At 40.7% G+C, this 18,020-nt stretch overlaps 1 protein-coding gene across 2 annotated transcripts in view; it reads left to right on the plus strand.

Annotated features, from left to right (window-relative positions):
• DMXL1 (Dmx like 1) overlaps positions 1-18,020 on the plus strand; it is a 136,903-nt gene that overhangs the window by 110,199 nt on the left and 8,684 nt on the right. For both annotated transcript variants that reach the window (XM_074953007.1, XM_074953006.1), the window contains 8 exons: positions 2,364-2,450; positions 8,991-9,112; positions 9,248-9,389; positions 11,589-11,649; positions 12,082-12,209; positions 13,332-13,424; positions 13,871-13,962; positions 15,073-15,125. In XM_074953007.1, coding sequence (XP_074809108.1) covers positions 2,364-2,450; positions 8,991-9,112; positions 9,248-9,389; positions 11,589-11,649; positions 12,082-12,209; positions 13,332-13,424; positions 13,871-13,962; positions 15,073-15,125 — 778 coding nt within the window. The remainder of the gene's footprint in view (positions 1-2,363; positions 2,451-8,990; positions 9,113-9,247; positions 9,390-11,588; positions 11,650-12,081; positions 12,210-13,331; positions 13,425-13,870; positions 13,963-15,072; positions 15,126-18,020) is intronic.

Below are 18,020 nucleotides of genomic sequence, written 5' to 3' on the forward strand. Positions count from 1 at the left end.
AATACTTCACAATGTGGATTTGAGGATTGTCGATTATGAATTTTTTGATTGTTGATACAGATAAGAATTCCATTCAACTCATGCTTAATTCCAGTTTATTAGCAATAAAACTTTATTTTGTTTCCAGCCATTAAAAAGGCCTGTTTTAGACATTTTTATATATTTTCATAGGTGAGCTGCATTTCACTAAAAGCTACTCAACCTCACACAATTCTTCTATAATTTGCTTACCATAACATAGCATGCCTAAGATTCAGGAATCGAGGTAGAATTCTTGGTCACTTCAAGACATTGACGTGCATTGCTTCAACCCTGAAAGCAGCATTGCATGCTCCCTAGGATCACTCCTTCCTTACCAGGATTATAGACCTTTTGGTGGGATCTCTGCCTCTTTTGTAGCATTGGGTTCCTGCTGTGGCAGCATGTTCCTTAAATTAAAATTGGGTGACTGTATTTAAAGGCTATATTGTCATTCAACCAGAAATTTTGGGCTTCATTCAGAAAGATCTGTGGCCTGTGTTGCGCAGAAGGTCACATTAGATTATCATAATGGTTCCACCTCATCTTAAAAATATATGGATCTATGGAAAGTGTGCTATTTATCACCCAGTGAGCCAGTGGAATGCACCCTGGTAACAGCATGAAGTACGCTTTCTGACAGAATATTAGCTAACTTCTGCATGGATCAGCAAATGGGTTTTAGATTCTAATCTCCACTGCACTGTAGTAGTGCAGTGTATTACCACTAGGTCACTGAACCAGCCCTTTCATCATGCTTTTAAATTCATGATTGGAAGCACATCAAGAATAAACCTTTCATGCGGATTTTTTCTAATTAAGATAACTCTGTTTTGTGTATTTCAGTAAGAATTGAATAATAGAATTTTTTTTTCATACCTTCAAGGCTGTTTTAGCTTTATTTAAAAGGTGACCTCTGCAAAATGACCAAACTCAAGGTGGCATCTTATGTCTTCCAAACATATACTGTACCAAATATTTCAAATATAACTACAGGTGTAACATAAGCAATGCAAGTATCTTTTTAGTAAACAGTAGGAAAGGAAAATGCAGACTGTTTTTACTGCAGCGTATATGAAAATCCTAAACTTAGTATCTGGTTAACTGTGTCACACTTACAGTAACAGTGGAAGTAGAGGAGAAGGAAAAAAAACCAGCTAATTAAAACAATAAAATACTCCCTTGAAAGTTTAGGATTTATGAGAGTAAAAGGAGCAGGGAAGCTTCTATGTACACTGTTCCAAGGAGCTGGATACCACATGGTACTAGTGACCACATGTCTGCATTTGTTTAAACAGGGACTAGTACAATGGAGTCCCAATGCTGAATGAGGCCTCTGGGCCTTTAAGACTGGCAAAGACTTCAGATTCGATAAACTGAGATAAAGAAGCCAGAAAACAGCAGTTCTGGAACCTTGCACTTGTTATATTTTGGAGCACTTACCAAATTCAAGTTTGCAATACAGGTCCTAATTTCTGTGTCCTCATTGATGTTTTGTAGCACTTCATGATCTCATTATAGTGGTAATGGTTTTGTTCCCCTGGGAATTTCTCAATTTTATCAGTGCCGTCGCAGGTTCCTCTTTGGAATCTTGTACTGCCCTGACAAATATCTAAAATACTTTGTAAAGTGATTTCTGCTTTAGAATTGAATGCAGATCAGTCAAAAGAGTCAAATGCTACCTTAGATAGAAAAATCCTCATTCCAAAGCTACATCTTTTCTATCAGCTGCTTCAATTTGTGTATTTTTGAAATGTGAAAAAGTGCAGGATAGCCCAGCAGATTTGTATCATTGAATGGATGGCAGGTGGGCAAAATAAGACAGGAATTTCAAATTATTTATCTGCACGTCCCTTGGCTGATCTCATCTACTTCAGTGCTGACGTACAAAGAAGTAAGTTGCATCAAATATTCACAAGTCCCTTATGGATCTCTTGTGATCCTTCCTTAGTAAAAAATCAAGTGTAAACATAATAAAGTGCCTGATGTTTTTTCTCATCAACATCCTCATATACGTGTGCAGTCCACATCCCTCTCTAGCATTTCAAGGAAGATAATGGGGTACAAAAGTGTGATTGAGATGAGAACTTGTAGAATCCCCCAATATGGCAAGCTTGATAGAATAAAAAAAGAAGCCAAACCTGTTAATACTTCTAACATTTTAGTTTTCCGAGTAGACTCAATTAAGGATCCTACTTAGCATATACCACATTATGTTTGCTATTGAGACATTTATGTAATAATCAGATATGGTCTAGTATTTCGCCTTTATGTTTGCAATATGAATTAAAAGTTGAACAAAGGCTTGTACTTACAGAAATATGGATTTTATTTCCTAAATACAGATAGAAGCAAATCTGGGATATCCAGGAGGTAAAGCAAGAATTATTCATAAGGAATCTGACATCATTACTGCTTTTGCAGTCAATAAAGTGAGTATAAAGAAAAGCTAATTTTGTGTGTTAAAATAGACTGGACATATTTCATTACATTATGCTTCAGACTATTCTTATAGATAGTACTCTTACTGTGTAAGAATATATCACACTTGCCAGCAGTCCGAATATGGCTTGAACTGTCCCAGTGTTCCTTCCTCTGTCCTCCTCCCCTGTCACTAGAGGTTAAACTTGCAGCAGCTCCCTTCCTTGCTGCACTCAGTGCTCCCACTCCTGTTCTTCATGTCTTACTGAACAGAACATAAGAACGGCCATACTGGGTCGAATTAATGGTCCAGCTAGCTCAGTATCCTGCCTTCTGACCATAGCTGGTGCCAGATGCTTCAGAGGGAATTAACAGAACAGGGCAATTTGGTGTCGCTAGCCTCTGTTTGCCAGAATCTGGGAATGGGCAACAGGGTATGGCTCACTTCATGATTACCTGTTCTGTTCATTCCCTCTGAAGCACCTGGGATTGGCCACTTGTTTGGCTTCCCCAACATCCTCTGGCAATGAGTTCCACAGGTGACTCTGTGAAGAAGTACTTACTTTTTGGTTGTTTTAAACTTGCTGCCTATTAATTTTATTGAGTGACCCTTGGTTCATGTGTTGTGTGAAGGTGTAAATAAAACTTTATTATTCCCTTTCTCCACACTATTCACGATGTTGTAGACTCACCCCTCAGTCATCTCTTTTCCAAGCCGAACAGTCTGTCTTTCTAACTTCTCTTCATATGGAAGCTGTTCCATACCCTTAATCATTTCTGTTGCCCTTCTCTGTACTTTTTCCAATACTAATGTATCTTTTTTGAGACGGGGCAACCAGAACTGCATACAATATTCAAGGTGTGGGCCTACTATGCATTTATATAGTGGCATTATGATATTTTCTGTTTTATTATCTATCCCTTTCCTTAGGGATGGGACTGCTCTACCATGTCTCTGAAAATCGCATCTGTGTAACTCTCTCCCTTAACTCCTTCAGTTCAGCCACTCTAATCTCAGGAGCCCATACTTAGTCTCTGAGGGCCATGAGTTGCTTGCATCGAATGCACAGATATGCCACCAGGCCACAAGACAGATAATCTTACACACTTCATTCAGTGCAATAAACTTGATAGCCCACACTCTGCTGCTGGACTTCTGCCTGCATTATTTCTACTCTTCTGATGATCTTGCGGTGCATAGACAATCCAGGAAGTTTTTGGAAAGCGTAGGGGACAATTTCCTGGCGCAAGTGCTAGGGGAGCCAACTAGGGGGGGCGCTTTTCTTGACCTGCTGCTCACAAACCGGGTAGAATTAGTGGGGGAAGCAAAAGTGGATGGGAATCTGGGAGGCAGTGACCATGAGTTGGTTGAGTTCAGGATCCTGACGCAGGGAAGAAAGGTAAGCAGCAGGATACGGACCCTGGACTTCAGGAAAGCAGACTTCGACTCCCTCAGGGAACAGATGGCCAGGATCCCCTGGGGGACTAACATGAAGGGGAAGGGAGTCCAGGAGAGCTGGCTGTATTTCAAGGAATCCCTGTTGAGGTTACAGGGACAAACCATCCCGATGAGTCGAAAGAATAGTAAACATGGCAAGCGACCAGCTTGGCTTAATGGTGAAATCCTAGCGGATCTTAAACTTAAAAAAGAAGCTTACAAGAAGTGGAAGGTTGGACATATGACCAGGGAAGAGTATAAAAATATTGCTCGGGCATGTAGGAAAGATATCAGGAGGGCCAAATAGCACCTGGAGCTGCAGCTAGCAAGAGATGTCAAGAGTAACAAGAAGGGTTTCTTCAGGTATGTTGGCAACAAGAAGAAAGCCAAGGAAAGTGTGGGCCCCTTACTGAATGAGGGAGGCAACCTAGTGACAGAGGATGTGGAAAAAGCTAATGTACTCAATGCTTTTTTTGCCTCTGTTTTCACTAACAAGGTCAGCTCCCAGACTGCTGCGCTGGGCATCACAGAATGGGGAAAAGATGGCCAGCCCTCTGTGGAGATAGAGGTGGTTAGGGACTATTTAGAAAAGCTGGACGTGCACAAGTCCATGGGGCCGGACGAGTTACATCCGAGAGTGCTGAAGGAATTGGCGGCTGTGATTGCAGAGCCCTTGGCCATTATCTTTGAAAACTCGTGGCGAACGGGGGAAGTCCCGGATGACTGGAAAAAGGCTAATGTAGTGCCAATCTTTAAAAAAGGGAAGAAGGAGGATCATGGGAACTACAGGCCGGTCAGCCTCACCTCAGTCCCTGGAAAAATCATGGAGCAGGTCCTCAAAGAATCAATCCTGAAGCACTTGCATGAGAGGAAAGTGATCAGGAACAGTCAGCATGGATTCACCAAGGGAAGGTCATGCCTGACTAATCTAATCGCCTTTTATGATGAGATTACTGGTTCTGTGGATGAAGGGAAAGCAGTGGATGTATTGTTTCTTGACTTTAGCAAAGCTTTTGACACGGTCTCTCACAGTATTCTTGTCAGCAAGTTAAGGAAGTATGGGCTAGATGAATGCACTATAAGGTGGGTAGAAAGCTGGCTAGATTGTCGGGCTCAACGGGTAGTGATCAATGGCTCCATGTCTAGTTGGCAGCCGGTGTCAAGTGGAGTGCCCCAGGGGTCGGTCCTGGGGCCGGTTTTGTTCAATATCTTCATAAATGATCTGGAGGATGGTGTGGATTGCACTCTCAGCAAATTTGCAGATGATACTAAACTGGGAGGAGTGGTAGATACGCTGGAGGGGAGGGATAGGATACAGAAGGACCTAGACAAATTGGAGGATTGGGCCAAAAGAAATCTGATGAGGTTCAATAAGGATAAGTGCAGGGTCCTGCACTTAGGATGGAAGAATCCAATGCACCGCTACAGACTAGGGACCGAATGGCTAGGCAGCAGTTCTGCGGAAAAGGACCTAGGGGTGACAGTGGACGAGAAGCTGGATATGAGTCAACAGTGTGCCCTTGTTGCCAAGAAGGCCAATGGCATTTTGGGATGTATAAGTAGGGGCATAGCGAGCAGATCGAGGGATGTGATCGTTCCCCTCTATTCGACACTGGTGAGGCCTCATCTGGAGTACTGTGTCCAGTTTTGGGCCCCACACTACAAGAAGGATGTGGATAAATTGGAGAGAGTCCAGCGAAGGGCAACAAAAATGATTAGGGGTCTAGAGCACATGACTTATGAAGAGAGGCTGAGGGAGCTGGGATTGTTTAGTCTGCGGAAGAGAAGAATGAGGGGGGATTTGATAGCTGCTTTCAACTACCTGAAAGGGGGTTCCAAAGAGGATGGCTCTAGACTGTTCTCAATGGTAGCAGATGACAGAACGAGGAGTAATGGTCTCAAGTTGCAATGGGGGAGGTTTAGATTGGATATTAGGAAAAACTTTTTCACTAAGAGGGTGGTGAAACACTGGAATGCGTTACCTCGGGAGGTGGTAGAATCTCCTTCCTTAGAGGTTTTTAAGGTCAGGCTTGACAAAGCCCTGGCTGGGATGATTTAACTGGGAATTGGTCCTGCTTCGAGCAGGGGGTTGGACTAGATGACCTTCTGGGGTCCCTTCCAACCCTGATATTCTATGATTCTATGATCATAGAATATCAGGGTTGGAAGGGACCTCAGGAGGTCATCTAGGTAACCCCCTGCTCAAAGCAGGACTTAATCCCCAACTAAATCATCCCAGCCAGGGCTTTGTCAAGCCTGACCTTAAAAACCTGTAAGGAAGGAGATTCCACCACCTCCCTAGGTAACCCATTCCAGTGCTTCACCACCCTCCTAGTGAAAAAGTTTTTCCTAATATCCAACCTAAACCTCCCCCACTGCAACTTGAGACCATTACTCCTCGTTCTGTCATCTGCTACCACTGAGAACAGTCTAGATCCATCCTCTTTGGAACCCCCTTTCAGGTAGTTGAAAGCAGCTATCAAATCCCCCCTCATTCTTCTCTTCTGTAGACTAAACAATCCCAGTTCCCTCAGCTCTCCTCATAAGTCGTGCTCCAGCCCCCCTAATAATTTTCGTTGCCCTCCTCTGGACTCTTTACAAGAAGGATGTGGAAAAATTGGAGTGAGAGGCCCAAAACTGGACACAATACTCCAGATGAGGCCTCACCAATGCCAAATAGAGGGGAATGATCACGTCCCTCAGTCTGCTGGCAATGCTCCTACTTATACAGCCCAAAATGCCGTTAGCCTTCTTGGCAACAAGGGCACATTGCTGACTCATATGCAGCTTCTCATTCACCGTAACCCCTAGGTCCTTTTCTGCAGAATTGCTGCCTAGCCACTCAGTCCCAAGTCTGTAGCAGTGCATGGGATTCTTCCTTCCTAAGTGCAGGACTCTGCACTTGTCCTTGTTGAACCTCATCATATTTCTTTTGGCCCATTCCTCTAATTTGTGTGTGTTTTTGTTTTGACAGGGGTGTTGTTGACCGAAGTTTAGAGAACGTTAGATGTAGCTGGCTCTCATGCTCCCTCTCCGAGTTTCCCCACAAAATTTCCTAGTCTGCTGCTCCTGTTTGCTACCTCCTCTGGTCGTTTATAAGTTGGCTTTTTAAACCTCTGTTCTCCCTAAACTAATCCTGCCTCCCAACAAAGGAATCAAAAAGGGATTAATGAGGGTAGGATAGCAGGCTAGAGCCTTGTTAGGAAGCTGTCAGCTGTGCTTGGCAGGCTTCTAGGCTCAGTAAACAGCCCACCCCAACAAATTCAGCCCAAGAGTCATGTAGTTGCTCCTGTTGCTCCTCGTACGCCCAGAGAACTCCCTTTCTAAACTGCCCTCTTTTCTGCTCCTAGTCGCTAGCACAGAGGAGCAGCAGTTGGAGAGAGGAAGAGATGGGTGCTTTACTTTTCCACTCACCCTCAGCAGCAACATCCCCCATCAGGCAAGAGGAAGGGAGGAGTTATAGTGGGGAAAAGATGGGGGAAGGATGGTCTTCTTTTGGTCTAACCACCTAACTCTCTTCTGCAGCGGTATTCAACTACATTTTCTGGGGGGTTAAATAACACAATGTCCAAATTTTGGCAGGCCAAAGGGCTCTCAAGGTGTTTGCTCTCCAGTGAACCTGCCACTGGCCAGGGATCACAACCTTTCAAGAGTGGTGTGCTAGACTGTATTTATTAATTACAAAATAAAAGCTTAAGCATGCCAGTAGACCATACTCAATGAAGTCTTGCAAATAACTATACTAATACACTGTAATGCTAGTAAAACAGCATGCTATTAATATTCTGTTAAAACTTTTAAATTAATATTAGAAGTTAAACTCATGAGAAATAAATGAATGTCTAATTTTCCTTTCTTATTGCCTGACATTTTGACACTTGCTTTCACCATCTTTTCTTCTCCCTTGCCCCCTGAAAAAAACTTGACTGCGTGATGTGTGTAAACTAATGAAGCAATCAATTGATGTGCTTTTATGTTGCATAAGCTTCTGATTAAGTGCCTGATTAAGTGTACCTCTGCAAGTGGAAATGTATTAACAGTCTAGTTCCAATATGTTTAAATGTAAATGAAAAGTTTCTAAATTAAATACATGGCATGACAGTAAACAGCGAGAAAAGAAACTGAAGTGCATCGTCTCAGCTTCCATCAATTCAGTCCCCATCTGCCCAACCCATCAAGCGCCCAACCCTGGATAAACTCTGGCTTCTACAGCCTCACTTCTGCTTCTACTGGGGTTCTTCACCTCTCCTTTACCAGGCCAGGAGGACTGCAGTGGGGTCCCTCTCCCACTTCAAGGCGGGGTGCCAATTGCAGGAGTTCTTCACTCTCCTCCCCAGGTTGGGTTTTACAGGGAGGGAATGGGGAGGAGCGGACAAGCCATCTCTGCTCAGAGGAGAGGTGGGGGGAAGGAAAATGGAGTTGCTCTGAGCTGTAGGGCTCTTTCTGCTCCTCCCACTTTCCCAGTAAGAAAAGGCTGCAGCCTCCTCCGTTTCTGAGGGGAGAGGGGGAGACCTCTGCTGCTTCCTGAGCAGCTCTGGCTGCTGCTTCCCAGGAGGCATGAAGGGACAGCTAATGTTCGGTGATGGGTGAAATGGACGGTCCTCATGGGCTGGATCTGGGCCACAGGCTGTCAATTGAAGAACAATGCTCTACTGTATAGTGAGAAGGGGGTGAAAGAGAGAATGTGAGAGCGCTTTTGTGTTCACTCAGATACATCTGCAAGGCACTCAGATAGAAATGTTGTTGTATAAGAACTTAAACAGTAACCTATTTAGCCTTCCCCCAAGGAGACCGGTAAGAAGGAACTCAAGCTTCCTAGGAGGAAGGGGCTTATAAATACAGTCACATGAATGTGTACCTTTGCCTGGCAGGCATAAGGGGACAAACTTTCAGAGATTTCAGCTCCATCACTGCAACTTTTCCTACACAGTTGTAGACCCAATAGAATGTAGACACCTGTACAATATGCACGCACAAATGTGTGCACCTGCAAATCGACTAGCTAGATGCTTGTCGTCAAATGATTGTACCAGCAAAAGGACAACAGTAAAATTAAAGGTCCATTCTGGGAAACTGTTGTTTTTAAATTCTTTCTTTTGTAACTGTTTTTCAGGCAAACAGGAACTGCATTGCAATAGCTTCCACCCATGACATTCAAGAACTAGATGTTTCTGGGATTCTAGCTACACAAATCTACACCTGGGTTGATGATGACACAGAAGTGGAGGCTAGAGGGTATATTTATTCCATTTTTATTTGAGTACCTCTTGCAATTTGGTTATAGTTCAACTAACTAATCCATAGCAATTCAATGCTTTATTTCAAAAATCTGTCTAATCATCCCTCTGGTTACTAATGTTGCATTTATAGGTCTGATGACTTCTTGGTTATACATGCTCATGATGACCTGGCAAATGTTCAGGGAACTACACCTTATACACACAGCAATCCTGGCACCCCTATCAACATGCCTTGGCTTGGTAGTACACAGACTGGGAGAGGTGCATCTGTGGTAAGTCACTTGTCAGAGAATAACATTTTAATATCTCTAGTGCTTTAAGGTTTGTGTGCCTTTCGTAGTTACTGAATTACGCTTGCACAGCGAGTGAAGTGCAGTTCTTATGTAGTAATGGCAGAAGCTGGAATTTCCCATTCCTGAAAACGGGGCATACTTCTGCATCTCCCTCATCCACTTCCTCAGAATGCTGATGGTTAATGTACTATACTGATTTCAGATGTACTAATTAGACAAAAAAGTGTCTTAGTTCACATATAATTAAATGGCTTGACGATGCAAATGATGAAAGAAGTATATATTCAGAGTGAAATGGGAGATCTGAACAAAAACTCTACATCCAGGTTCAAATAAAAGTCTGCAGCTTAAATGTCTCTCTGAGTGGCGTCTCAACACTGAACCTGAACATTCTAAAATGTGGATAAGTTTGGATATGGATCAAGATTTTTAACACCTACTTTCAGGAGTGTTTTGATCCAAGGTTTTGAGGTAGCCTGTTAGTGTCTGGATCTGGAGTTCAGAGTAGATCTTGGGGTTTTGATTTAGGCCCTCTTTAGTCCAGGCTGACGTTAGTTTGAAACAGGCAAGATAGTTTACTAATTTATACAGTACTTTAAAGTGCCTTATTATATGTTGTGTGTGTGTGTGTGTGATTCTACAGCGATCGCTTCAGTCTGTGTAGGAGTGGTATCACTAAGGTCTAAAAATAGTTCTGTCTAGCCCGTCTCACTTTGCAGGATGGCAGACTGTGAGGGTTGGGTGCATGGATTAAACTGGGGGTGGGGGGCATAGAGATTCTAGGATTTATGGGGAAAATGCATAGGCCAACTGAAAAATTACCAGATAACACATGTATTTACAACTATGTACAAAACTGGTATAAACTGGCAATGTTTTATCTTGTAAATTGCCAGGCAGCCTAATTCTGTATCAATAAAGTCATCGTTATCTACATTTTAGTAAGTGCTGCAACGTTATGCAGTCTTTACAGAAAGTTTAGTTTAATAACCTCTTTCAGGCTCACAAGAATAAGACATGTAGTCTTTCACCTCCAAGCTCACTGGTTGACATCTGTCCTATAGGTAGTAACAATCAAATGTGGACTTCCATTTGGCTGTTTGGCTTTTCTGAAATACATCGATGCCAGTGTACCCAGTTAAAACATTCAGATATCCACAGTCACACAGGGTAGCAATTATGTCTTACTAATAGTTTAATGCTGAGCGCCAACAAACATTCATCTCCACCATATGAGACAATCCCTGTGCACCAGGAGTTTGTGTGTTCAGAGAGGCAATCCTGAGTATCCTTTTTCAGGACACCTTTTTTAAATAAAAAAACCCTGGCAATTTGATATTTGGTCCATTCCAGATGCTAAAAATGTGCTCTTCCAGAAGTATTTTATGAACCCCAGAAAAGATAGCAAAGAGGTGTGTAATCCATCAGAGGCAGGGAAATAACGTGAACATTTCCTTCACGTTCATGGCAGAATGTATAGCAAGGGATTTCCAGGAGTCTGCAAGATCTCCCATCAGCACATCACTTGGCACAGAGGCAAAGGACTGAAATGGCATGGTAGTTTATTTAGGAGCACAAGTCAATGGGTTTATGCTTCTAAATCCATCAGGTGCCTTTTTGAAAATCTCCCTTTTTTTTTTTTAATCGGGAGCTGACTATATTGCTTGTTCTCCAGTGGAGGGCCACAAATTACACTATCCAATTCTTTTTCAACCTATCATTATAAAACAACTAAGTAGAAACAAAAGCAAATATATTCCCTCCTAGTATTTTTTTCTTTGTTTACCTCTTTTTTTACATGCTTCTGCCTCCCTTGCTTGCCTTACATTATTCAAGAATATTCCAATAAATGTAATGGGATCAGAAAGGAATTGTCAAGAAAAGAGGTATAAGATTGCAGTCAACGAAAGGTTTATATTTAGATCTTTAAATCTAAGAATCAAGAAGCTTACATATACCTGGGTTTATAAAAATTCTGTTAATTAAAATGTGCATTAGTCTTGGGAAAAACTTCAGTTTCCATTCACTTTCACGCACATTTTTTAAAGTGGTATTGCCTTTGTTTTCAGTGGGAATTTAAAAAGGGAAACCAGTCTTTTCCCCTAACTAATTTAATCCAATGGGTTTTTAGTTAGTTGTGTAGTTTAACTATCTTTGATTATCTTTTATATTGAACAGCTGATCAAGAAGGCTATTAATAATGTCAGAAGAATGGCTTCCCATCCAACTCTACCTTATTGTAAGTTCATTGCATTAACAGACATTGTTTTACAATACTTACATAACTATCCTTGTTTCACAATATGTATTACTATTTTATAATAACAGTAAAAGTATATTAAAGATTTTAGAAAACACATATGCTGTGTGCACCTGCTATTTAATGAAACCATCGCTCTTTTTAAAAAGTTGGGGAAGGATGGGCTTTCAGAAGCTATTTTACTTAGACCAAATTTGGGAATTTATTCCTGTTTCACCTACAATATGCACTAAAACAAAAAAAGAGCAGACAGACTGGGGTCTTAGTGACCTCTAGGCATTACTATGGTACTGCTAAAAGACCACAGGAAACTTTAACTTTATCAGATTCCTTTTTCCCCTTAGATGAAGCTTGGATTTTCTATTCAAATAGTAGAACAAAGAGTTATTAAAATATATTATTCTATTACAGACTTGACAGGTGCTCAAGATGGTAGTGTGAGAATGTTTGAATGGGGCCATTCACAACAAATTACATGTTTCCGCTCTGGTGGCAACTCAAGGATAACACGAATGAGATTCAATCACCAAGGAAATAAGGTATTATACAGAAATCCTCTCTACCCACTTCGTGGCTGACTTTTTGCAAAACAGTAGAAACAGCTCTTCTTTGTTGGTTCACTGTGTCAATAAATAACACTATATTCAAATATAATGCATTAAAATACTGGACTCCTTGGACAGCATGACTCTCAAACGCCTTGCTTTTCTGCTATTTAATTTTCAAACACTTTTTTAAAGGGGGTGGGGGAGGCAGACAGCATATCAGCTTGAAGTATGAGCCAGAATAAATACCCTGGAACCGCCTTTGTAATTGCAGAGTTAGAACACGTTTTGGTGAGAACAGTGTCGGTTTTAAAAATTAAATTTGTAAAGCTAAAACATAAATTTTACATGCCAAGGTATATCAGGATACAGGTACATAGGACTTGAATATATCTGATCATTTGTTTTAAAAAGCTGTAGTATAAGCACCATTTATCCAGAACTGTTCTGAGGACTGTGCTTCAGTAAGACTTCTTAAGTCAAAGAATAGTGAAAGAAAACTTCTAAGAGACAGTTAGGCCTACACTGCCCCGCATTTTCCGGCTACTGAGGTGTGAATAGCAGTGTGCACCGAAATGCTGCACTGTAACTCTCCCATTTGGATGCTGCAGGCTCAAACTAAGATACCTGGTTTGTATTAACATATTCTTTTCAAAGAGGATTACGTTAATGCAAAGTAGGAACCTTTCACTTTGCACCTGCAGAGTCCAGATGCTATTCACAGCCCCATACTCCAAACTGCAGGGCAGTGTAGACAAGCCCTTATGTCTATTAACAGAAGTCATCAATTCAAAAAATATCCTTTTTCTGCTTTAGTTGCTGCTGCTCCTTTTCCATAGCAATGACACACGTAGTAGAAATATCAAGTGCATTGAAAATGCTGTAATCCACGTTAGTTGGCGTGCTGCGTCAGGGTTTGGTTCTGGTGCAGTTGCTTTCCAGAGTTAGACTAGGCACACAATGCAAGTGTTTCTGGGAAGATAAAGTTGCTATTTAATATCTGCTGGACTGAAGGGGTGGCAATATAATTTCTCTATCTTAAATATGCCTAGCAAAGTATACATACACGTGTATTATATTGTGTATTAAAAATATACATATAAATTTTCTCTTCAGTTCGGGATTGTTGATGCTGATGGATATATATGTTTGTATCAGACAAACTGGAAGTGTTGCCCACTTACTGGAAGCACACCCAAACCGTATCTGGTAAGCTAAAATGTAAACTTGCTGTGCATAAATTTGCTTTGTACTAGGTGGTCTCCTGGCAGCACCAGAAAAGTTAAGAATCTACTAGGATTTTTTTCAGCTAAACTTGTCTTGTTTCTGTTTGGTGGAAATTTAGCAGACAGGTTCTCAATTCATAACCATATTTCTTAATTTGAAGAGAGAATGCAAAATCAGATCTAAAATGATTTGGTTATCTTTGATTGCAAAGCAAATACCACGGGAGGTGTCAAACACTTTTTGTCAAGAATGTAAGACCACTGGTAGACTAAGTATAGTATTACAGTCTGAACTCTGAATTCCTTCACTTCAGTTGATAGAAGAACAACCTTTAATGTATTTTTTATCTTTTAAATAAGCTTTCGTGCTAGTATAAAAGCTAGCTTTGTTTCATGACTACTTCCTAACTGTGTACTGTTATTTTCCAGACGTGGCAGTGTCATAACAAAACAGCCAATGATTTTGTTTTCATCAGTTCCTCCTCTTTGATAGCCACAGCTGGACAGGCTACTGATAACAGGTAAAAACTTGATTCAAGATCATAGTTGGAGGCTAAGTATTAATGAAATAATACTGTTTTTTAATGTTTCTTGCTACTGTGTACTTTGGGAATTGGGCAGTTAAGATGGTCACCTACCAACTTGTGATATGGTCGCATCAAATAGAACACAAGCCCTTTCATCCCTCTTTATAAATGTTTTCGTAAGTGTTGCCATTTTTATAGATTTGAGAGATTGTCCATGCTTCGACTAGCTCAAAACTTGACCTAAAACTTTTTAAAACATTTTTTTTAAACATGACAGAGAAAACAAATCCAGCATGTAGGTGAGTCCAACCACAAGAGAAATTAAATTAATGTGAATCCTGTGCAAGAACAAAGATGAGTGAGTTAACTGTACAATATTCATGTGCTCGTGTTATATGTATATCTGTAATTCAGCAGTTCTCAGTCAACGGCCCATGGGCTGCATGTGGCCCAATTAGAACACGGCTGCAGCCAGTTTTGTTTGTTTTTTGGGGGGGGGGGCGGGCGGGCATCCAGGTTCCTGGCTGCCTGGTGCAGTGAGGTCTGGGCTGCCCAGCATGGCGGGGTTAGGGTTGCTGGGCAGCCCTGCATGGCTGGGGTCTGAGGTTGAGGCTGCCAGCTGGCCCTGTGGGGTCAGGGGCAGGCAGCCAGCCGGCCTTGCGCGGATTTGGGGTCAGGGCTGCTGTTGCTGCCCTGCCACCTGGCCCCTGCAGCCCAGGTAAGACATTGTGGGCCACATATGCAGCCCACAATGATAAATAAGTTGAGAACCACTGCTATAATTTAATAAAAATCTCCAGTTGGTGGTTAGTCACATTTTTTTAGGACTAGAATAAGGCTTTGGAAGGATGGTAGTGGAGTTCTTTATAATAGAACACAGTAAACAAATTTAAGTAATGTTGAATGAGCGAGTAATTTTGGGTTTGTCAATCTGAACTTTCATTTTAATTCTACTAATATATTGGAGCATAAAACAGTGTTGTGTGAAATGTTCAGATATTGGTTGCACTATTTCAAATATGTAAAGTAAGTACCTTTTCTCTTCAACCTGTGTTAGTAGTAAAGTCAGTTAAATTAAGTTCAGCATATCTTTTTCTTTTACAGAAATATATGTTTGTGGGATACCTTAGTTGCACCTGCAAATAGTTTAGTGCATGGTAAGTAAAAACACAATAACAAATGTTGTACTTCAAGGTAATACTTTTAAATTATAAATAATTCTGGAGTTTTCTTGTAAGATTTTTAAATCGTTACTGTTTTTACTTAATTTTGATGGTCCATACGGATCGTTGTGGCTATCTTCATTAGTTGCAAAATATGTTTATAAACAGTCTTTCATGATAGTGTCTTTCTCCATAGTGTCTAAGTAAATTATTGTGAATGGTGCATTAAAAAATAAAAATATACTGGGCAGGTCCTCAGCTGGTATAAATTATCATAGCTCCATTTCAGTCATAAGAGCTATGTCAGTTTACAGCACCTAAGGATTTTCCCCTCTCTGTGACAAGCTCTATTAGTGACTTAACAGTAGAAGGTATCAGTACACAATTTCCTTCTTGTGTTTTTTCTTCAAGATGGATTCGGCAACTCCATACTTATAGTCACCTCAGGGGGTCACGAGCTTATTATCTGGGGGGTTGTGAGCTGTCAGCCTCCATCTCAAACCCTGCTTCACCTCCTGCATTTATAATAATGTTAAATATTTTAAAAAGTGTTTTTTAATTTATAAGGAGGGTCACACTCAGAGGCTTGCTGTGTGAACAGGGTCACCAGTATAAAAGTCTGAGAACCACTGAGAAAAAAGACTTAGGGGAGATAAGTCTCCAGATATGTTAAGGGCTGTTATAAAGAGGACTGTGATTAATTGTTCTCCATGTCCTCTGAAAGTAGGACAAGAAGTAATGGGCTTAATCTGCAGCCAGGGAGATTTAGGTTAGATAATAGGAAAAACTTTCTAACTATCAGGATAGTTAAGCTCTGGAATAGGCTTTTAAGGGAGGTTGTAGAATCCCAGTCATTGCGGGGTTTTAAGAACAGTTTGGACAAACACCTATCAGGGATGGTCTAGGTTTACTTAGCCCTATCTCAGCACAGGAGGCTGGACTTTATGACCTCTCAAGGTCCCTTCCAGCACTACATTTCTATGATTTTAAATAGGACTTGTCTCACTGCCAGCTCTGCAAACTCAACCTAGAATGAGACCCATTTTTCATAATCTTAGCATCTAATGATAGGGTCCTAATAAGTAGGGCTGGCTTATTTAATATCTAGCAACCATTAACATTTTTGTCAGCATAGATTCCAAAGCCAGAAGGGACCATTGTGCTCCTCTATTCTAACCTCCTGGATAGCACAGGCCATAGAACTTAACTTCCCCAAATAATTCCTAGAGCAGATCTTTTAGAAAATCATGCAATCTTGATTTATAAATTGTCAGTGATGGTGAATCCACCACAGCTGCTGGGTAAATTGTTCCAGTTGTTAATTACTCACTGTCAAAAATGTATGCCTTATTTCCAGTCTGAGTTTGTTTAGCTTCATCTTCCAGCCATTGGATCATGTTATATCTTTCTTTGCTAGATTGAAGAGCCTATTATTAAATATTTGTTCCCCATGCAGGTACTTATAGACTCTGTCATTCCTTGACCTTCTGTTAGACTCAAGGAGCTCAATCTGTTTAGCTTATCACTATAAGGCATGTTTTTTTATTCCTTTTATCATTCTCATAGCTTTCCAATTTATCAACATCCTTCTTCAATTGTAGGCACTAGAACTGGACACAGTATTCCAGCAGTGGTCACACTAGTGCCAAATATAGAGGTAAAATAACCTCTCTACTGCTTGAAAATTCTCTTTATGCATTCCCGGATTGCATTACCTCTTTTGGTCACACCATCATATTGGAAGTTCATGTTTAGCTGATAATCCACCATGACTCCCAACTCTTTTTCAGTCACCGCTTCCGAGGCTGGAGCCCCCCCATCCTATAAGTGTGTCTACATTCTTTGTTCGTAGATGTATACATTTACCTTTAGTATTACCTTTGTATTAAAATGCATATGGTTTGCTTGCACCCAGTTTACCAAGCGATCCAGATTACTCTGAATCAGCGACCTGTCCTCTTCATTATTTATCACTCCCCCTATTTTTGTGTCATCTACAAACTTCATCAGTGATGATTTTATGTATTTTGCTGATAAACAGCATAGAGCCGAGAACCAATCCCTTTGAAACCCCACTCAAAACAAACCCATTTGATGATGAGTCCCTGCTCACAATTACATTTTGAGACCTATCAGTTAGTCAGTTTTTAATCCATTTCATGTATGCCATTCTAATTTTTTAATCTAAATGTTGTGCGGCACCAAGTCAAAGTATATTACATCAACACTTTACAATTTTTGCTGATAAAGGTAAATCTCATTTTAAAAAAAGATACCGAATTAGTTTGACAGGATCTATTTTCCATAAACTCATCTTGATATGCATTAAGAACGTTACCCTCCTTTAATTCTTTATTAATCAAGTCCCGTATCAGCTGCTGCATTATCTTACCCAGGATCAATTTTAGGGTGACAGACCTATATTTAGCTGGGTCATCCCATTTGACCTTTTTAAAAATTGGCACATTAGCCTTCTTCCAGTCTTCTGAAACTTCCCAATGTTCCAAGACTTACTGATAAACGATATTAACGGTCCAGCAAGCTCCTTACCAAGCTATTTTAAAACTCTTGGATGCAAGTTATTTGGACCTGCTGATTTAAAAATGTCTAGCTCTAAGTAGCTTCTGTTTAACATCCTCCAGAGATACCAGTAGAATGGAAAGAGTGTTAACATATGATGAGACTATATCATCTGTTTTGTCCCCAAATACAGAACAGAAATATTTATTTAACACTTCTGCCTTTTCTGCATTATTATTGATAATTTTACCATTTCCATCTAGTAATGGACCAATACCACTGTCCCAATTTTTTTTGTTTCTAAAATATTTTAAAAACTCCTCCTGATTGCGCTAACTCTGTGGGGCATAGATTCCTCCTTGTGTCACT

Source organism: Natator depressus, chromosome 5, assembly GCF_965152275.1.
Source record: "Natator depressus isolate rNatDep1 chromosome 5, rNatDep2.hap1, whole genome shotgun sequence".
Taxonomy (NCBI): Eukaryota; Metazoa; Chordata; order Testudines; family Cheloniidae; genus Natator; species Natator depressus.